The following is a 21,889-nucleotide window of genomic DNA, read 5'->3' on the forward strand; positions in this document are numbered from 1 at the left end:
AGAATATCAAAGCAACATCATGTAGTACACTTCATGATGATAATTGACCAAAACACATAACCATATAGGACACTATATTGTCGGTTATGTGGCACTATGGGACAAAGAATGACTCCATATATAAGCCTGAGTGCATAAGGAACTAAGGATAAACTCCTTCCCCCCTAAAAACCCTACATAGCAACCTTAGCAATCCATCTTATCCTTCTCTTTACCTCAGCTCTTTGCTTGTTACAGATAAATCGACACTCTTCTCCATTGTCCTTTTCTTTTTGTTAGTAACTTGAATCAACAAAATTAATTATTTATATTATTAGTTTGGATATTCTTAAATTTTTTATTTAATATTTAAAGCTTTCATTTATCAAAATATATTTATATTCAACACTTGGTGTTGTTTTATAAACTGAAAAATTAAGTACTAAATTTGAGTTATAAAATATGTTTTGTATATTACTTAAAATTAAATGTCGAAATAACCTTTCGTCGGTGAAAAATTCTATCATTTATTTTTTTAATTTGAATTATCAGATATGTTAAAAATTATTAAATTTTTTTAATAAATTTTAAAAAAAGCCTTAATTTCTATGATTCAAATTTAGTACTTAGAATTCAACACTTAATTTTTATTCTTTTTTCAATTTAAAAAACAAAAAAAACCTACTTTTATGGAATTCTCATTGCTTTCGGCCCCCATCCTTTATCCTACTTTTCTTGACTTTCATCAACTCTTTTTATTTTCCTTTTCCACTTTCTCGGTAAACAAACAGCTCAACTGGAACTGGAAGGAAATTGACTACTCGATGTCAATGTATAATTGCAGCCCATTCAACCAAGGAATGGGGCTTCGACTGCCATAACTGAATCTAATCAAATCTAGAAAATAAAACTTTTCCAGATCCCTTTTTTTTTCTTTCTAAAATAAGAAAAATCATTGGTGGATTTTCTTTTCGATTCCACACGTGTTGATTCCGCACAAGTTAAATTAAAACTGCCTGTAAAAATTTAAAAATGCGGCTAACATATGAAGGAGCACGTGTTTTTTTTGAACTATTGGCCTTACCCTAAAGTTGGAAACATTCATCCATGGTATGTGATCGTAGGGTATAATCGAGAGTCTTGATATTTTTATTCTAAGTATCAATATCAAAAATCGATTAAATTTTAATTTGATTGGTATTAGTATTGTTCTTAGTGCAAGAGGACACGAGTTTGAGTGTACTAAAACGCATTATCCTCTTATTTAAAAGTTAAAGAGAAATTATAGATAGTTTTAAACCTTGTATCGAAAAGAACATATATGATACATACCTATAAAGTTCAAAAAAAAAATCAATACCATAAGGTAGGTGCTGACATGGATGGTTTACGATGTTAAGATTTAGGGGTTTAATTAAACTTTAAAAAAATAGAAGATTTAATGAGAGTGTTTAAAAAGGTAAAAAGGTATCTCGATTTTCTCTCAATTTCAAAATTGAGCAATTAATGGTAATTAATTACAATATTAATGTATTCCATCATTTGTACATAATTTTTATCGATATAATAACAAATTTAGTCTTAAATGTTTATATATTTCGTCATTTTATCTTAATTCTAAAAACCCAATAAATTCATTCTCAATATTTACACATTTATCTAAATGTTGCAGGATAAATTTGTTAAATTAGGACCAAATTGATTAAAAAATATGTAAATTTTGAGGGATAAATTTGTTATTATATCAGTTACAATTAAGTACAATTGATGGAAAACAATAACGTCGTGATTAATTATTCATAATTACTCACTTTCAAAATTGACAAGAATTAAATTCCTTTGATTTTTTAAAGGGACCAATCTTCTCAATTTCGAAATTGAGAGAGACTGCGAAGGCCTTTTTCTGGTTTAAAAAATTTAAAAGATTTGATTAAAACTTTGAAAAACTTAATAAGATTTGACAAAAATTTTGATGAAATCTAATTTTAAAAAAATTGTAAGGTATAATGTGAAATTCAAAAAAAAAAAAAAAAATTGGGGGTAACTTTTTTTTTTTAATTTAAAAGCCTAAAAAGAATTTTCAAAAATTTTGAGAGAGCTTCATTACTATCTGACTCAAGGGATCATGATATCGATACTCTTGTCCAGTCAAATATCAATAATTTACGTATCGAGTATGATCAAATATAGCGATTGAATTATTTGAGCTAGCTCAATTAGGCTTGTTTATCTAGCTAGAACGAGTTTGATTATCATGCTTGACTTCAAATTTTAACAAATTTGAGTTTAAATTGAAAATTTTGTTACTGATTAAAAATAAAAAAGATTAATTAATTTTACGGTCTATTGAATCAAACAAATATAATTGAATTTGACTACCTTGATAGTTGTACTTGACTCGATAATAATTAAGTCGAATTTTAATTTTCAAATTATATTCAAACATCTTACTAACATGAATAATCGAGTGAACTCGATTAACTCAATTCTCGAATTAAATTCAAACTTTAAAAGTAAAGTTTAATCGAACTTAAATTAAATTTTAAATCAAATTTAAATTCAAAATTCACATAATTTTATACTCGACTCAACTCGGTTGGATTACATATATTTACCTTTAATCCTCTTACGATTTTGTGGATAAAATGTTATAGCTGAAGACAAATCTCAGATTTTTTGTCAGCTTCGAACACAGCAGAACACAGCAATGGAAATATCTAATTTTGGCTGCGCACATTTGACTCCCATAATAATTAATACACGATCATATATTATACAAAATAAATCATCTATATTCTAAAATTCATATAATACAAATTATTAACAAATGAAAATTTATATAAATATAAAGTATTTTAAATTTAAGACTTAAAACTATTTTATTCACTCAACTTAAAAAATGTTATAAAATGATTATTGAATTATTTGAAATCTTTATTAAAGTCACTAGAATATTAAATTTATTTTTAAAAGAAAGAAGCTCAGCGAGTGAGTTCCAAGCGACGATTCAACAATTAGTACGATGGATCAATACCATCAACGAATAGAATAACATACCTTAGATCCAAATCGATTTAATAATCAATATCTGTGATCAAAAAAGAAAACCTTTTAGATTTTGGTTTGTTAGTTTGTAACGTTCAAATTTGTTTCTTAAAAAAAAAAAGAATTGTAGAAGAGAACAGAAATATTTTAATTGCTGCAAGCGATGTGAATGGAAAAGGCTATAAGTTACTTAAATGTAAATTTTTAAATAATTTAATGATTGTTTTGTAATTTTTAAAGTGACTAAAATATAAATTTACTATAATTCGGTGACTTTAAGTATAATTTACCTTAAATTTAATCATAAAACAATAAAATACGAATTACAGCCTATATTCCTGACTAGCTGAGTTGGCATTTTTGTCTGCTCTTCTTACCAGCTGAGCTGGCATTTTGTCGGATTTTCATTTTCCTTGGAAATTAATTTCATATTGAGAGGAGAAATAAAGAGTAACAAGACACTATCCTTCCATACATATTGGATAGACATGCTTCGGCTCAAACACGTGACATTATGGGTCTTTATTGTATGGTATTAGTATATTTTATCGTAAGTATTTTACAGGGTATATTAAAATATTAAAAAATAAATATTACAAAAATACATGTTAATTTTTAAAGTTGTTTGTGAAATTAAAAAAAAAAGTACATTATCATTTCTTGGAAATCCTACAAGATCCATTTGTTCTTTTTTCTCTGATAGATGGTCAGAACTTCATCTAGGTTCGAACCCTACTAAGAGGTCCAGTAGAGATCAGAAATTATTGAAGAAAAAACAATATGTTTCTTTTGTCCCTTCCAGGCGATCGGAAAATAAAGAAATAGTTAATATATTTAAGATAATTACGTAGTATATTAAATACCAACTCTTTACTACAATTGATCCAGATATACAGTATAACCATTGAAAATGTATCTGCGACCAAAAATTTAAATACTTAGCAATTAGTTTTGTTTTTAACCCTAATTACACAAAGGAAAGAAGAAGAAAAGATGACGAAAGACTGAATATTGGAACTAAACATCCCTAACTTCAAACATGTTACGGTTCTTGACGACGATGTCAAACATGTGCATGGATTTGAACTTGCTGAAATCTTTCGGAAGCGAGATCAGATGAACAGTGGATCGTTTGTGGAATTGAAGAAGGTCTGGGTCATCGTAGTATCTTTCCCACCCCAGAATTGATAGCTTATGCTCGAGAACCGCGTAAGAAGTGATTGCTTCGTTAGATGGAGTGTGGATAAGCAATTTGCGACGAGTATTGGAACCCTGACGGCTTCCATCAAATGAGTCAACCCCAGGGTTTTCGACGAGACGAACAACGCCGTTCTTGAAAACCCAAACGCCGGACATTGGTTTATCGAAAAGGGGGGAGGATATAGCTATAGAAAAGGTATTGGCAATGGGGGTAGTTTGTGGGGGGGTGTATATATATAGGTGAGTTGAGGGCTGTAAAGGGTGGATTGAGAGGGAAAGAACAAGAGAAACAAGGTATGGGATGGTTTAGTCATAGGGAATGGTAATGTGGGCCTAAAAGTGAAGAGGAAATGGGAGTGAAAGTGAGGGTGAGTGAGTTCATGTATCTTGATTCGTATCAATACGGAAAATATCATTTATTTTAGTTCATCAAAGTTCACAATATATCTCAATATATCCCGAAATTATTTTTAATGTATTATTAATTTAAGATTTATAACTCTTTTCGAGAACTATAGAGTCGAGTTAGAGCTCGATGGATCAAAATGATGTTAAGGATGCATTGAGATCAAGGCTGCAATGGGGACAACTACAATGGATGTGGGCATAAGAAGATTTAAGGGACTCCTTATATATCTATCTGTATATAATAAGTCTTTTAAATTAACCCCACCATGGGAATATTTGTCTTTATTTTTGTTTTTCTTGGAAAAATATTGGAAATAATCTAATACATCAATTTTATATTTATATTTTTTTAGTGAAAAATTAAAGCAGTTTCATATATATTTTAAATTTTTATGATTAATATATTAAAAATAAAAAAATCAATTTATGTAAAAAATATCTACATTAATTCGAAAATTTATATGCATAATTATTATAAAATTTATGTAAAATTATTCCAATTTTAATAGTAATATGAGTTTAAACACAGAAATTGTATACTATCAGAATGCTCTTAATATTCGATAAGGGAATCCATGGCTGGGGGCATCATCGAAAAATAAAGTGGGTCAAATATTCAAGTTATATATATATATATTTATATATATTTTTATATATATAATGCTACATGAATAAATGCTGTCTCACTAATTAAAGTAATTTTGGAATATGATGCAATATAATATATTATTTTTTATAAAATGTAATATATTATTAGCTTTAATAAAAATGTCGATTGAGTCTTATCTCGATTGGCATGAGTATTATTGCCAACGTAAAAAGATGTGAGTTTAAGTGCGCCGAAACGTATTATCATTCTATTTATAGGTTAGGAATGATCAAAACATATTATAAGATTGTTCAAAGAAAACTGTTTTTAATATCGATATCTATTTTCAACTATTATTGCATATATCTACATGTTGTTACATTTTCTTTTAGATTAATACTATTTTTCGATAATAAAAGGGTAAATTAATTAAAGGTCTTTAGATTATTATTAAGTTTACAAGTTAGTTATTTAATTTTAAAAGTTATAAAATAGTCATTGTATTATTTAAAATTTTTATTTAAGTTATTGGGTTGTTAAGTTTTTTTACAATTAGTACGGTGGAACAGTACCTACTGATGAGTAGAATAACATACCTTATATCCAAATTGGTCAGATGGTAGACATTGGAGATCAGAGAAAAAGAAAGCCATTTGAATTTTGGTTTATAGATTCGTGACTTTTAAAAGTCGTTTTATGAAAAAAGTAAATCTTAGAAAGATGAGAAAATGAAAGCTTTCAATTGATACCAACGGTGCAAACGGAAAAGGGCATACAGTGACAATTTTAACAATCCAATAGCTTAAACGAAAACTTTCGAATAATTAAATGACTATTTTGTAACTTATTGAAGTTGATTGATCAAGACTTCAGGTATAGTTTATAAATATCTTTAAATTTTGATTAAATGTATATCTCAAACGACTTTAACAGTACATCCCTTACAAAAACTTAATACATTCAAAATTTTACAATAAATAAACCTATTCAAATTACTTACCAATTAGATTAAAGATGCTGGCTAGATTCTAGCACCCAAGTAACCCCAACCAACCCTAACCTTGACGCATGGAATTTTAGGCTTTTATAGCACAAAATGTTCCTTTATCCACTACTCCAATCGCACCAATGGCGGGTCTCCAAACCCTCTTCCTAGATCTTTTTCTCTCTCTCGTTGATGAAGATTTAACTTGATCTTCTAAATTCATCTTTCTATTTCATACTTTTTCGTAATATTCAAATCTTTTTATTATTCTTAAATTGATATTTTGTTTATAATAGCTTTATGCAAGACCGCTCAAGCCAAGCTTTGAACACAATATTTAATAATTGGAGTCAACCCAATTAAGATAAGTGAGAATGAAGGAATTTCTATTATAGATATAGGATGATTCTTCCAAAATCCCTAAAACCATATCCATCAGAATCTCTGGGAAAGAACATTTTTATTAGAATCCAAAATTAGATTCACAAACAAAGATGCTTTTGCTCCTTGCTCACAATCATTGGAGCTTAATTTTATTAAAATTGTTTATGGATTAGGTCGAGTAAGATTTATTCCGTCCAAAATAGGAAAATATTTTAAGTAGTAAAATGATCTAAGTTTGATCGAGCCTATCCAAAATAAAAAATTCTAAACGCAAACTCAGACTAAAATGAATCAAATTGATCGAGCCAAAAAACTTCTAAATTCTAAAAGAAAAAAAAATGAAAATCCTATCTCATTCAAATAACAATCACCTCTTAATACAAGCAGTTGTTTATACGATATATACTAAAATAATATAAAAAAAGTTCACTTACATTATCTTAATAAAACTAAATTAACTTTTTTTCCTAATATTTTATATGATTTATATTTATTTAATTCAATTTTATATGTTATTCATGTATATTATGTGGATTTAATTTCATCTAAATTAAAATTAATTAACTATTTGTTAGATGTTTCATATGTTACATGCATATTAAATAAAACTATATTATTATACTAAAAAATAAGCTTAAATAAAAAATTAAGATCGTTCAAAAATGATAGCTCCGACTTTAACATTCAAGGGCCAAGTCCAATCGACCCAATTTTATATCTATGCAAATTATATCACATAAAGATTAAATATATATATTTATGATACTATAATGTAAACAAAAATTATGTTAAATTGTCCATATTTCAAAATTTAATAAAAGAAAACATATAAAATATAACTACTAGATATTAAATAAATAATGATATTTTTAAAAGTTTTAGAAAATAATAACGGAATTAAAACTGATGTTAGCCATTTACAAATAATTGATATTCATTAATGTTCTTTATAAATGTATAAATTATTGACCCAACGACGACAACAAATGCATTAACCTCGGATTTTGAGTCTTCAAGCTGCTAATATATGATATAATTCTTCAAATATATGAAAAAATAACTTTTAAAAAGTTAAGCACTCGTGCCCAATACCGACTAGAACCCGAGTAACAGAGATGCTAATAGCCATAATTTCCCATTCAATTACAGTCACATACCCTCACTAGTGTACACAAAAAGCACTGAGAAAATTGACTATCAACTTGACTTAGATGACATTGGAGGCTATAAGCACACCACTGAGTTTGATGACGCTCGTATCCCCGTACCTATGTCATGGACACAATATTAGACAACAGAACTTTAAGAAAATTGGAAAGTGAAAGCAACATAGCTGCTTATTAGGGATGTGAAACAGAAGATCATGTTAAGTGATGGTAATACACAAGAACCTAGACAACCCTTACCCGTACCCCTTATTGAAAAAAAAGTATTGAGGCATGAACAAAGCTATCACACCAAGCTGCATTTTGAATTATCCTAGCTGATTAAGATTTTGAAACACAATTCATAGACATAACATAAGCACTACAAGCAGTGTTTTCAAAATTGGACTGGACCGGCCAGTTGGACCAGAAACCTGCCGGGGTACCTGTCTGGAGAGAGGCAAAAAATTGGTTAACCCACAAACTAGTTGAACCAAACTAAAAAATTGGGTGAACAGATAATTGAACAGGTTTTATAATTTTTTAATAATTTATTTGATTTGGACCGATAAGACACAGAACCAATAGCCGGTCCAATTCCAAAAATTTGACTACAAGCAAAAATTTCTGGTTTCAATTAACCAGCATCTCAAAATCCATCTTTTAACTCTTTTGTATTTTCTCAGAGCTATGTTACTCCGAATTTTCGTTTCTTAAGTCCCTAAAGTTGATACAACGTCTAACACCAATCTATGTATGACATGAGAATATAATCTTCCAAATGTATAGAAAAAACTTCAAAAGGAAAAAATGAATACCGGTGTCAAAGACATACCCGTATCTGACACTCAAAACTCAAGACCAATTAACATTCACTCGCAAATTCAGACTAATATAAAAGCATGTTTAATAAAACTTTCTCAAAGCATAGATCAACAGATACATTGCAATAGGAATGATAAAACCCAATGTCACTACTGGGATAAGCATGTTTTATATGCGAATATGTCTAACAGAGGTATGTTTAATTTCTTCTACGTTTTTTCATGTATTTGTAAGACCCTTGATGCGCTATATTATATCAAAACATAGGTTCTGAACATAAATACTTCAAGAAAAACGAAGAACCATGCAGTAAACCTATTCCTTTCACTAATAAAATACAGGTTATACAAAAAGCTATCATACCAAGCTACATTTTAAAACTCTACTATTTCGAGACACAAGTCATACACATAACATAGGCACTACAAGCAAAAATTTCTGTTTCAATTAACCAACATCTCGAAATCCATCTTTAAATCTTTAGTATTTTCTCGGAGCTATGTTACTCCTATTTTGCATTGTTTTTCAAGTCCCTAAATTTAACAGAACATCTAACACATATCTAGGTATGACAGGAGAATATGACCCTCCAAACATTCAGAACAAACTTCAACATGGAAAATGAACGCCCGTATTAAACGCGCACCTGCATCTGACACATGAACCTGAGTCCGATTAACATACAGAAGCATATATCCATGATTTCAATTAAATAAATTATTAAAAAAATCCTAAAATTTCAAAAAAATGAATAAAACCCAATTCGACCACTGACTCGACCGATTTTGTATCCCGGGTCACAAGTCAACCGGTTCTCTCTTTTACTCTAGACCAATATACCAGCCTGTTTCCGGTCGACCATCCAGTTTCAACAACTATGATTATATGTGAATATATACATAGATATATCAAGAAAAACCCGGTCCGAATGACTGCTCCGGTTTCAACAACTATGACTATATATGAATATATACATAAATACTTCAGGGAAAACGAAAAACCAAAGAATCATACAGTAAAACTATTACATCAAATATTTGAACCAAGACATAGTATAACAAATTAAGCAGCAAATACTTAAATTCAACAAGATTAAAGAAGGCAGTAACAGATAAATTAAAACAAAATTCAACCTAAAAATTCCAAATTTGATAACAAATAATATTAAAAATACCCGATTTATTCTTCAATTATATGCTCATGCTGATTCTCCATCCTCAAATACTCCCCAATATCAGCCTGATGAAGCACGACAATGGCATTAGGATCTAATTTCCTACAATCCTGTGTACTCTTCGCCGCAACCCCAAACCCCAAAGGCAAATCCGACATGGAAAAAACCACAACCCCATCACCAGGCGCAATGCTCTCCGTTATCCTCCCTAGCCCACCTTTCAAAACGTGATTCGCGTAAAGAAACGACATCTCCGACGTGGGTTTCAGCCAAACCTTGTGCTTGGCGTTAGCAGCCAAGAGGTTTAAGCATTCGATGGTCAGATGGAAGTTGCCACCGTGGGTGAACCTACCTACGCAGGTTCCAATGGAAGCCAGCTTGGTTCTGGCGACGTTAGTGGCTCGTTTGACGAGGGAGTCGCTGACGTAATAGACCTTGTTTTTGTGTAGCCTGAAACAATAGCGACCGGGTTCCTTGTCGGGTCCTTCATGAGATGGGTTCTCGACTATGTTCTTCAGGTTGTTCCCGGTGAATTTAAAGATTTTTTCGAAAACGGCGGTGGTTTCTTTCTCGTCTAGAGGCCTCATCTTTGCTTTTGATTAGGGTTTTGCAGTGGATTTGGCTTTTTGTTTTGTTCTTAAATGATGGTTCAGTAGGGTTTTAGATGAGGGGTTATTAAAGTTAAAAATTCTTCTTTTAGTCCTTATATTATGCTTAAATTGCAGTTTCAGTTTTTATATTTTAATTTGGTCTCTTTTAAGTTATGTACCTTTTGAATTTCAAAATTTCAGTTTGTAATTTCCATAAGATACTCGTAAAAAAATACATTATTTTAGTTAATGAATTTAACGGCTAACATTTGAGCCGTGATTACAAATTTTAAAAATAAAAGTATATAAATAAAATGATTGAAAATTGAGAACAACTATTAAATTCTCAACTTATGCATAGTATGAGACTAATAGCTAGGGGCTAAGCCATAAAATTTTGTTAGGGGGCGAAATTAAATTGTAACTTTTACAATAGTAAAAATATAATTTCACCATTCTAGTAGTCTATATCTTTATAATATATTAAGGATTAAATCAAATTTTTGTCATTTTTAGGGGGCCAAAATGCAATTTTATCTTTATTAATTTAAAATTTAAAAAATTTTAAAGGGCCTAAATAAATTTTTTTTTATTTTAGGGGGTCAAGACCCTTGCCAATCCCCTTGATTTTGCCCCTGCTTATAGCATAATCAAGCTAAACAAGTTAATTACTATTGTTTGGATTAGTACTTTAATTTCCAAAAAAAAAAATTACAATGACTAAAAAGAATAAAGTTCAAATATAGAGACTAAATCAATAACTTACGTATACTGCAAGGACTAGCAACAAAATTTATTAATGGATGATGGAAGTGTTGAATTTAGCTTGGTATAAAAATTGTAAATTGGGCAAGTTGCTTGGCTAGGTCAATTTTAAAAATTTTGAGCTATTTTGTTGGAATTGTTTTAGATTTAGTTATTTTTTGTTCGAATTATTTTGAATTTAGATGGGATGAGTTAGGCGAAATCGAGTTCCATCAAGTTTGGATTTGAATTAGGATTGATGACACTGATTGAGATAGTTAATTGAGTTACGCATAATGTAAGGACTAGCAATGTAATTAATAATGGATGATAAAAGTGTTGACTTGAGCTTGCTGTAAAATTGTAAATTGGAACAACTTGGCGAGTTAGGTGAATTTTATTTTATTTTTAGTTATTTTATTAGAATTATTTTAGATTTAATTAATTTTTTCGAATTATTTTGAATTTAAATGGGATGAATTTGGTTGGGTTTTAATAAATAAGGTAGAGTTTTCGGATTTGAATTAGGAATTATATCTCTAGTTTAAAATTTTTTTTAAACATTAATCTCGTTATAAGTTCTTATCATATGTTCATTTTTATATAATGGTTAGAACTAGTCATAATCTCTCCTCAACCCTTAACTAGGAGGATAATGTGTTTCAACTCACTCAAACTCATGTCCTCTTACCTTGGCAACAATGCCGATGCCAATCAAGCTAAAACTTAATTGATCTCTAGTTGAGATTGTTAATTGACTTACTAATAAATAACCAGTTTATCATTGATGTTAAAAAGTGTTACGGAAAAATACTTTTGAAAAATTCAACTATATTTATCATTGCTGTCAATAAGTGTTTTTGAGAATATGAAATGTTCATGTTAAACATGATATTATAAATTATAGAATTTAATGAGTGATAAAAAGATAAATACATTAAAAAAAAAACACTTTTCCAAAATCTAAAAATATTTATTGCTTTGGTTTGGGATAAAATCCACGTTTAAAAATGAGGTTAAAAAAGTTATGGTTCGGATTAAAAAGTACTTTTCAACATTAATGATAAACAAAGCTTAAGTTTAAGTCTTAAGAAGGCGAAAATAGACACGATTATAAGAGTTTTTATTTTTTATTTTTCATTTAGGATTCAATCTAAACCTACTTATGGATTGGATCACTTGCCCAAGTTTAAAAGTTTGCTAAAAAAATGAGAGGGTTTGAATAAAATAAGAAGATAAAAAAATGGGATTGGGTAAAATTTAAAGTCCATTTTCTATATGGATTGAGCCTTGGGCAGTATTTTTTTACTCGAATCTGGCTTGGCCCAAATATATTATGTTATAAAAAAATTATATTAATTATATATGTTAAATAATAATTATTTATATATATTGATATTGATATTAAATTATTAACCCAATAATAATTAAACTCATTATCCAACTAAAATATAAAATTTTAATGCAATAAATATTTATCATATTTATTAATGTTTTTAATATAATAAAATATTTGTTATATTTATGGTAGTGTTTTTAATATAAATAGTTTTTAATGTGTTAGAAATATTTTATTTTGACCTTTTTAGTGCATTTAGTGTATTATATATTTAAAAAAAATGCTCTCAAATAAAACTAATTTAAAAAATCAAATATGGGTAGGTTAGGCCTGAATTTATCAATCTTAAATTGGGTTAGACTTGAGCAAAAAGGTAAATCTATTTTTTAGGCGGGGTTGGGCCTAAATTTGAAAAGTTATATATTGCATAAACCCAGCCTAAACTCAACTTGACCCATAAGCTCCTCTAATTTAATTTGATTCAACTTTAAAATAATTAGATATACGTGGTGACTGTATATAAAAGAATATTACTTAAGAAAGTTTGTTTGGTTTGGGGTAAACTACGCCTAAAGTTACTAAACTATTCGAAAAATTACAAAATGGTTAGTAAATTATTTGAAAATTTTTATTGTTGCCATCATAGGAGGACGTGAGTTTAAACGCATTTTATTTTTTTTCTTAAGGGTTGGAGAGGGATTTTGGGAACTTTTAGGCCTTGTATAAAAAAATAAAATATGTCATAAGTCCTTATACTTTTTCAAAATTTAGAATTTAGTCTTTGTATTTTCATTTATAGGGATTTAATCTTCCTACTTTTTAGATTTCGAAATTTAAGTTAAATAGTTAGCACTACTAAATTTGTTTGATGTGACATTTTGAAATAAAAAAATACTGACTTAGCAACAATATAATTGAAAAATAAAGTTGTTATGAACTTAAATCTAACAAAAAAATTTATAGTATTGGTAGTTAGACTTGAATTTTGAAATTTGAAAAGTCAAGGGACTAAATTCTTGAAAATGGAAGTATATGGACTATATTTTAAATTTTCGAAAAATACAACAACTTATATGATATATTTTAACCAAGAAGAAGTGAAAATAATAATAAAATTAAAAAAAAATTACAACAACCAAAGAAAAAAAAGTGAAAAGGATCTTTTAGGAAAAAAGAAAACACTCCATTTCCTTCTTCAATGCTTTGTCGGAACTCAGCTTTCAATCTTCGTCCTCTTTAGAAGATTTTTTTATCAGGTGTTTTTATTTATTATTTCTTTGCTTTTTAGGGTATCTGTCGATTTCTCATGTATTTTGCTTTTCCGGTTTCAAGTTGATGAATTTCTCGTTTTATTGAGGTTAGATTGAGTCTATTGACTTCAATTTAATAACGGTTTCAGAAAAAAAATGTTAAATTTCTTGTTTGGTTGCTGAGAAAATGTTGGTATTATTTCAAGTATCAGCACTGTCGCTTAAAGTCCTGATTTTTTAAGTTATTTTATGGAGGAATCTTTTGTTAATTTGTGGGGTTTTTGTTAATTGAGCTAAAGGTTGTGGAATGTTGGTGATTTTGAGCTGAAATGTTAGCTGATTATGCCATTTGAATCTTTGATGATGCAGGTTAGGGTTTTTTCGATGACGATGAATGAGAGGAAAACGATTGACCTTGAACAAGGATGGGAATTTATGCAAAAAGGAATTACAAAGCTAAAGAACATTCTTGAAGGCTTGCCAGAGCCTCAATTTAGCTCAGAGGATTATATGATGCTTTATACGTATCCGATCCTAAGTCATTTTTTGTTTGATTGGTTTTGTTTTATTTATAGGAATTATTGTAGACATTACTGTTTTCATATGTTGTGAATATTTTCTTTTTGGTGCCCTTGACCTTTGTTATGTGTAGAACCATTTACAATATGTGTACCCAAAAGCCGCCTCACGACTATTCTCAACAGTTGTATGATAAGTATCGAGAATCTTTTGAAGAATACATCACATCATCGGTAAGTAATGTTTGCTCTTATTATTTATGTTTGGACTTAGTGATAATGTGCCTTATGGTGATACTTGTTGTTTCGGTATAAGGATCATACTCTCGTACCCAAGTCTGAATATGTATCGAACATAAGTACTTTACGATAAACACAAGCTAGCTGAAAGTTTTTTGTATCAGAGGAATCAAATGCCTCTCTATCTCTTTTGTTGGTAGCGTAGAAAGTGCCTTACAACTCCTCCTCACCCCAAACCTGCCCTGAATCCGGGCCAATTGGTTACGTTCATTTTAATGATCTCTCTCTCTCTCTCTATATATATTATATGCTTGCTTTGGAGGCAGATGAATCGTACTTTAGTTCTAGTTGTAGGATTTTAAGGAAAACTATTTATTGAAGTCAAATCATTGTAGCAAAGCAAGTCATGTCCTGTTGATTATAGATTTGGTTGTGCCATGTCTTTTATCTTTTGATTCTCTACTAATACAATTCATAAAATATTTCCTTTATAGGTACTTCCATCTTTACGTGAAAAACATGATGAGTTTATGTTGAGAGAGCTGGTGAAAAGGTGGACTAACCATAAAGTTATGGTTAGGTGGCTTTCACGGTTCTTTCATTACCTTGATCGCTACTTTATTGCTCGGAGGTCATTGCCTCCCCTTAATGAAGTTGGACTCACATGTTTCCGAGAGTTGGTATGTGCTGACTGAATACATTTGCTATGATACATTGTACTTCGTTATACGTTATTGGGAACTTATATGCTCATTTTCTCTGGTTTAAGGTCTACCAAGAGGTAAATGCAAAAGTGAGGGATGCAGTAATTTCTCTGGTAATTTCAGTTTTCTCTTCGCATTTATCGTGCACCTGTTTTTTTTTTTCAGCCAAATAATAGTAACAAGTAATAACCTCCCTGATCTTAAATCAGATTGATCAAGAACGTGAGGGTGAGCAGATTGATCGAGCTTTGTTGAAGAATGTTTTGGATATATTTGTTGAAATTGGAATGGGGCAAATGGATTACTATGAGAATGACTTTGAGGCTACTATGCTCAAAGATACAGCTGCCTATTATTCAAGGAAGGCTGCAAATTGGATTGTAGATGATTCTTGTCCCGATTATATGTTGAAAGTATGCATTATATATGGTTAATACTATTCTTTTAATTTGCCCACTTAGATAGTGTCTAATGGTTCATTTTGCTTTTTTCATTTCAGGCTGAGGAGTGTTTAAAACGAGAGAAAGATAGGGTCTCAAATTACTTGCATTCTAGTAGTGAGCCTAAATTACTTGAGGTTGGTATTTGCTTTTTTGCTATATAAATCTGCCCTTTCGTATTGGAAATAATCTTACACTTGAAGGTCATTCTAAACATTATTCAAAATGTTGTTTCTTTTGATCTTTTATAGAAAGTTCAACATGAGTTGCTCTCCGTCTGGGCAAACCGACTGCTTGATAAAGAGCACTCTGGATGCCATGCATTGCTCAGAGACGACAAGGTGCTTGCTGCATGCACAAGTTATTTATTTTGTTGCTTGATATATTGGCTAATCAACCATTGATCACCTTTCTCATTTAACTTTCTAGGTGGAGGATTTGTCAAGAATGTTTAGACTCTTTTCAAAAATTCCTCGAGGGTTAGATCCTGTGTCAAGTACCTTCAAACAGGTTAACTATTTCTTAGCAGTCATCTCATATAACATACCTTGAATTACTTCAATTGGATGATCATTTATTATTTCCATAATCCTCTATGTATTATTTTCATTCTTTTACACTTTTACTATTATGGTCTTGTTTTGACTCCAGCATGTTACCGCTGAAGGCACAGCGTTGGTCAAACTGGCCGAGGATGCTGCAAGCACCAAAAAGGTTCTGATTTTTCATTTTAAAGTTTCTTTTTTTTTTTATATCATTTATGTTTGTATCTAATCATACCAAAATGTTTTATACCTTAAGCAGGCAGAAAAACGGGACGTGGTTGGCCTGCAAGAGCAGGTAAAATTTTTATTTGTTCTACGTAGCATTAGACTGTTTCAAGGTTTGAAAACTAATTTTTTTTGTGGCTTTCAGGTTTTCGTGAGGAAAGTGATTGAGTTGCATGACAAATACCTAGCATACGTGAATGATTGTTTTCAAAATCATACTCTCTTTCACAAGGTCTGTAATAGATAGTGTTTTCAAGATAAGTTCTGAAATAAGTCCCATGTTTTCAAGATTGTTCTTAATATTGTCTATTTTCCATAGGCTCTCAAAGAGGCTTTTGAAGCCTTTTGTAACAAGGGTGTTGCCGGAAGCTCAAGTGCGGAGCTACTTGCTACCTTTTGTGATAATATTCTCAAGAAAGGTGGAAGTGAGAAATTGAGTGATGAAGCCATCGAAGAAACACTCGAAAAGGTTTCTTGTGCCCTTCCACAGTGTTCTATATACATTTTAGGACCTATTTCACTTAACATCATATAATCTTGTTCTTTTTAGGTTGTGAAGCTACTTGCTTATATTAGTGACAAGGACTTGTTTGCTGAATTCTACCGGTATATGTTGCACTTTATTTGAAAATACAATTCATTTAGCTCGAGAATATTCAACTAATTTTGTTTTTGTGAATTATTATTGGTAGGAAAAAACTCGCTCGAAGGCTTCTTTTCGACAAGAGTGCTAATGATGACCATGAGAGAAGTATATTGACAAAGCTGAAACAGCAGTGTGGCGGCCAGTTCACCTCAAAGATGGAAGGAATGGTCGGTTTCCGTTTTTATCATTTGTGCACCGAAAGCCACTTTCTATTCTTATTTCCAAATGTTCTTAACTTCTTGTGTAGATCTTTTTGTCAAATGCTTTTCTGTTGTTTTAGGTGACAGATTTAACATTAGCAAGGGAAAACCAGACAAATTTTGAGGAGTATTTGAGCAATAATCCAAATGCAAATCCGGGGATCGATTTGACAGTAACTGTTTTGACTACTGGTTTCTGGCCAAGTTACAAGTCTTTTGATCTCAACCTTCCTGCTGAGATGGTATACATATAATTGCGGCAAACAATTCGTTTTTCATTTTTGTATTGCTACTTGTAAGTTTAAGTTTACCTGAAGCCACTAACTTCGGTTTCTTTCTTTTTTTTCTTCCTTCTTTTCCCCTAAAAACCTTTTTAGATTAAGTGTGTTGAAGTTTTCAGGGACTTCTATCAGACAAAAACGAAACACAGGAAACTTACTTGGATATATTCTTTGGGTACTTGTAACCTTATTGGGAAGTTTGAACCAAAAACAATGGAGTTGATTGTCACGACATATCAGGTGATATGGCCAAAAGGATTATTTCTAGTCTTTGTTTTCCTTTATAATATTTTTTGGCTAACACGAAGTCTTCATGGTCTTTAGGCTTCTGCCTTACTGCTATTCAATTCCTCCGATAGACTGAGCTATTCGGAGATCATGATACAGTTGAACTTAACTGATGATGACGTTGTTAGACTTTTGCACTCGTTGTCATGTGCTAAATATAAAATTCTGAACAAGGAACCAAGCACAAAAACCATCTCCTCCACTGATCAGTTCGAGTTCAACTCCAAGTTTACCGATAAAATGAGGAGGATCAAGGTGCTTTTTAACAAATAAACCAACCAATATTCTGACTTACATAATATCTTCTAATGGATTTCTTTGTTTATCATTCAGATTCCTCTTCCCCCTGTGGATGAGAAGAAGAAAGTAATTGAAGATGTTGACAAGGATAGACGGTATGCCATTGATGCCTCGATTGTACGCATCATGAAGAGTCGGAAAGTTCTAGGTCACCAGCAGTTGGTTATGGAGTGTGTCGAGCAGTTAGGCCGCATGTTCAAGGTTCGTTTCAGACTCTTTTCCTACTATGCACACATGTCTGCTGTTGTTACTTCCTTGCTTTCTGTGGTTGTGCTAATCAAAATTTCATTATTGCAGCCTGATTTCAAGGTGATCAAGAAGCGAATTGAGGACTTGATTACACGAGACTATCTTGAGAGGGACAAAGATAACCCCAATACGTTCAGGTACTTGGCATGATGCGGGCTATGGACATTATCATCATGAAGTGATAGCTATTTTGCTGCTGCAAATAGCACGAAACAGCTAGACATAGTCAGTCCCTGGTGAAAATGGCATATAAACATAACGAGATGCCACCGGATGAGTCCTTTTGGTGATTTTGCTTAGCAGGAGCTGAGATGCGCTAGATGCTTGTACAGTAAGAGCCAGGTTTGGTCAAGTTGTAAAATTCCGAAACCAACCCAGAAAATTTGTAATCGATCCCACAATATGGTCTGGTGCAGCAGGGGACCATCTAGTATCTGGTTTCATGTTTCTGCAAAAAACAGAGTACATTTCATGACTTCAGTTTGATGCTTGTTTGTTTTGCTCCTCCATTCCCCCCATTGTTCCTCTAAAAGGGGAGATGTGTAAGTTTTAAGTTTTGTATACTTAAGCTTCATTATGATTGTAAATTTGTTGAAATACTAGGACTGCCTTTTTTCCTTAATGCAACCAGCATTTTATGCTTTTATAATTACCCTGTAATTGATAAGGAGCATCCCTATTGTCTCATGTATATAAGCTTTCTCAAATAGCAAGGGGAGACTCTCCAAACCTCTCTTCTCTTATTCACCTTGTTCTCTCGCTCTTCTTCTTCTCTTTAATACTTAAAGACTTCTCACGACGGCTCTTCGCTCTTCAAAGGCGAACTGTTACCACCTCTCATCATATCTCCTCGTTGAATTCTCATAGCAACAATTATAATTTTAGTATAGATCAAATATTTAGTGCAATGGTAATGAGCAATGATCAAATCCACGCTAGAGAGGAAAGTTTGATGCTTGTAGGAGATGGGGTTGGTCGGAGCAAGAGATTTGTGAAGCTTTTCAAAGGCATCCTATGTGTATGACACTTTTTGAGGATAAGATCATAGCCATAATGGATTTTCTGGGGTTGGTCGAAATGCCTATGTCTATCCCTTACGTTCGCCTCTAGGCGTTGCGATATTTCATGCTCGAGCTTTAGGGCTTAAGGAGGAGAAGAAGAAAAGAGAAAAATAAAATAAAAAGGGAAAGTTCATGTGAAAATGACAGAAAAAAAATTGTTAACAACACCTTAATAAATCGATAACATTAGTAATTATATTGTAATTTTCTAAAGTTTAATAATCAAAATATAATCTAAAGCATAATTAATTGACTAAACTTGTAGTTTAACTTAAATTTATATATAGGTAAATTACACCCAAAGTTACTAAACTACTAGTAAATTTATATTTTGATTACTCAACTTTAAAAAGTTACAAAATAATTATTAAACGACTCAAAAGTTTTCTCTAACACTAACTGTCAGATCAACTTCGATATAAAGTATCTTGTTCTACTTATTGATGAGTACTGATTCAATGTACCGGTTGTCAAATTATTTGGAGCCTGCTAGCTAGACTTAAAAAAAAAAAAAAAGCCTTAACAACAAATAACTTAAATAAAAACTTTAGAATAGTTTAGTGATTAATTTATAACTTTTTGAAGTTGAGTGCCTAAATCATAAACATATTAATAGTTGAGTGACCTTATCCTAAATATTTTGAGCTATATAATTGCAAAAGGAAAAAACCATTGGGGGATTTTGGAGGTTTAACCGGCGCCGGCAGTGAACTTCGGTTCTCCCATTCTCTGCCGGAAAAGTCAGATTCTATCTCTGGGGTCACATAAAAGAGGTTAGTGAGTGAGATTTTGGAGCTTCAATTCCCATGTTTTATTCAATCTTTAGAACTAGTCTTCTTCATGGGAGGCAAGCCATGGCAGCCTCTCAAAGTTTCAATCTTTCATTCATTAAAATCTCAACTAGTCTTAGATTCATCTCCATTAGCTCAAATGGACACTCATTTACAGTTTCATACTTTATAAACAAATGTGGGTTCTCCACAGAATTGGCTTCATTTGCTTCAAAATATGTTCATTTCGAAACACCTGAAAGGCCTGACTCTCTGTTTGTTTTCCTGGAAAATCATGGGTTTTCGAAAACCCAAATCTTAAATCTCATAAAAAAAAGGCCAAGGTTGCTTGTTTGTGATACTGAGAAAACTCTTTTGCCCAAAATAGAGTATCTTCACTCCTTAGGTTTTTCAAGGCCAGAGCTTGCTAAAATCTTGAGTAGCTATCCTACATTGTTGATGCATAGTTTAAAGAACCAAATTATCCCTAATTTTAATTTACTGAGGAACTTGTTTCACTCTGATGATAAGGCTATTAAGGCTATAAAACGATTTACCCCTATTCTTGTGTACGATTTGGAGTCGTATTTGTATCCGAATATGAATGTTTTGAGAGGAATTGGAGTCCCCGAATCGAATATCCTTGTGCTGCTTAACCGTCAGCCTAGATCACTTTTGTATAATCCGGTTCGGCTTAAGGAGATTGTGGAGGAAGCCGAAAGAATGGGGTTTGATTCTTCAACGAAGATGTTTCTCAGTGTGGTTATTGCTTTGAAATCAATGACCAAATCCACACTAGAGAAGAAGTTTGATGTTTATAGGAGATGGGGTTGGTCTGACCAAGAGATTCACGAAGCTTTCCGGAGGCATCCGCTGTGTATGACAGTTTCGGAGGATAAGGTCATGGCTATAATGGATTTTCTCGTGAACAAAATGGGCTACAGTTCGACTCTTATTGCCAAACAACCGAGTATTTTAAGGCAGAGCTTCAGGAAGAATATTGTCCCAAGGGCTCTGTTTGCTCGAGAATTGTTATCACAAGGTTTGGTTAATGACTTAAAATTGTCTGTATTGTTTGACACATCGGAAAAGGTGTTCATTAGGATGTTTGTTGACCGTTTCGTAAACAAAGCACCCGATCTCTTGAAGCTTTACAAAGAAAAACTTAAGATTTCAGAAAAAAAACAAACATTAGAAGTGAGTTAGCATAGGCTGCAGCATTAGCATTGGACCATAGGAATTACTTTTGGCGCCTTATGATTTGGATTCTTTTCGTTTCATGTTGCCTGGTTTCAGGTCATTAATTTGGTCTGAAACAGTAAAACTCGTTGTAGTTCGAAATTGTTAATGGAACCAGCCATGTTATTTTAGCTGTATTCTTTTCTTCCATTGATGAAACTTTAAGCTCAACATTTTGTTTGCTTTGATTTTTATTTAAATCTCCTTGGTTTGAAGTGCAACACTGTAATGAGTTTAATTTGCAGCCTTATTAGTGTCTAAAATGATCTCGAACTAGTATCTTTGATATGAAGCTGAACTTGGAGTTTAGCTTGGTTGGTTCATACCGTCACCGTTATGAGATGGCATCTCGAATTAGCATTTGATCTAGTGTCCTTGTTCTTTTTGCATCTAAATTGTCTCGTGTCATTTGTTAAAGAGTTACAAAGCTGAATCTGAACCCGGAATTTAGCTCAGTTGATTCCTACAATCACTCTTGAAAAATGACATTCTTGAAGCTTTCACTTTTTCCTCGTTCTTGGGCTCT

General features: G+C 31.5%; 4 protein-coding genes across 8 annotated transcripts; 2 read left to right on the top strand and 2 right to left on the bottom strand.

Moving 5' to 3' along the window:
- Positions 1-3,857: 3,857 nt before the first annotated feature.
- LOC108480362 (flowering-promoting factor 1-like protein 3) lies at positions 3,858-4,422 on the bottom strand. The gene has a single exon (XM_017783332.2). It carries the CDS (start codon positions 4,378-4,380, stop codon positions 4,042-4,044), a length of 339 nt encoding a protein of 112 aa, XP_017638821.1. The 5' UTR covers positions 4,381-4,422; the 3' UTR covers positions 3,858-4,041.
- A 3,084-nt stretch (positions 4,423-7,506) lies between these two features.
- Positions 7,507-10,403, bottom strand: LOC108480360 (uncharacterized). 4 transcript variants are annotated; one of them, XR_008286923.1, is made up of 3 exons: positions 9,735-10,403; positions 8,003-8,185; positions 7,507-7,858 (listed from the first exon to the last, which is right to left on the bottom strand). XR_008286923.1 is itself a non-coding variant. In XM_017783328.2 (2 exons), exon 1 carries the CDS (start codon positions 10,319-10,321, stop codon positions 9,740-9,742), a length of 582 nt encoding a protein of 193 aa, XP_017638817.1. In that variant the 5' UTR covers positions 10,322-10,402; the 3' UTR covers positions 7,507-7,858; positions 9,735-9,739. The 4 variants fall into 4 exon arrangements, 2 of the variants coding, with proteins under 2 accessions (XP_017638817.1, XP_017638818.1); XR_008286921.1 differs by having other exon boundaries at positions 7,997-8,185; XM_017783328.2 differs by lacking the exon at positions 8,003-8,185 and having other exon boundaries at positions 9,735-10,402.
- Positions 10,404-13,505: 3,102 nt separating this feature from the next.
- Positions 13,506-18,942, top strand: LOC108483524 (cullin-1-like). Of its 2 annotated transcripts, none has more exons than XM_017786973.2 (20): positions 13,506-13,764; positions 14,027-14,181; positions 14,310-14,409; positions 14,910-15,095; positions 15,185-15,232; positions 15,329-15,532; positions 15,619-15,696; positions 15,811-15,900; positions 15,989-16,069; positions 16,211-16,273; positions 16,364-16,399; positions 16,475-16,561; positions 16,649-16,798; positions 16,880-16,935; positions 17,022-17,142; positions 17,256-17,417; positions 17,553-17,696; positions 17,781-17,999; positions 18,078-18,245; positions 18,342-18,942. In XM_017786973.2, the coding sequence occupies exons 2-20, from the start codon at positions 14,042-14,044 to the stop codon at positions 18,441-18,443; spliced, it is 2,235 nt and encodes a 744-aa protein (XP_017642462.1). In that variant the 5' UTR covers positions 13,506-13,764; positions 14,027-14,041; the 3' UTR covers positions 18,444-18,942. The 2 variants fall into 2 exon arrangements, with proteins under 2 accessions (XP_017642462.1, XP_017642461.1); XM_017786972.2 differs by having other exon boundaries at positions 13,506-13,663.
- A 1,046-nt stretch (positions 18,943-19,988) lies between these two features.
- LOC108481987 (transcription termination factor MTERF6, chloroplastic/mitochondrial-like) lies at positions 19,989-21,494 on the top strand. The gene has a single exon (XM_017785092.2). The coding sequence runs from the start codon at positions 20,161-20,163 to the stop codon at positions 21,328-21,330; it is 1,170 nt and encodes a 389-aa protein (XP_017640581.1). The 5' UTR covers positions 19,989-20,160; the 3' UTR covers positions 21,331-21,494.
- The last annotated feature ends 395 nt before the right edge of the window (positions 21,495-21,889 follow it).

Source organism: Gossypium arboreum, chromosome 1 (genome assembly GCF_025698485.1).
Source record: "Gossypium arboreum isolate Shixiya-1 chromosome 1, ASM2569848v2, whole genome shotgun sequence".
Taxonomy (NCBI): Eukaryota; Viridiplantae; Streptophyta; class Magnoliopsida; order Malvales; family Malvaceae; genus Gossypium; species Gossypium arboreum.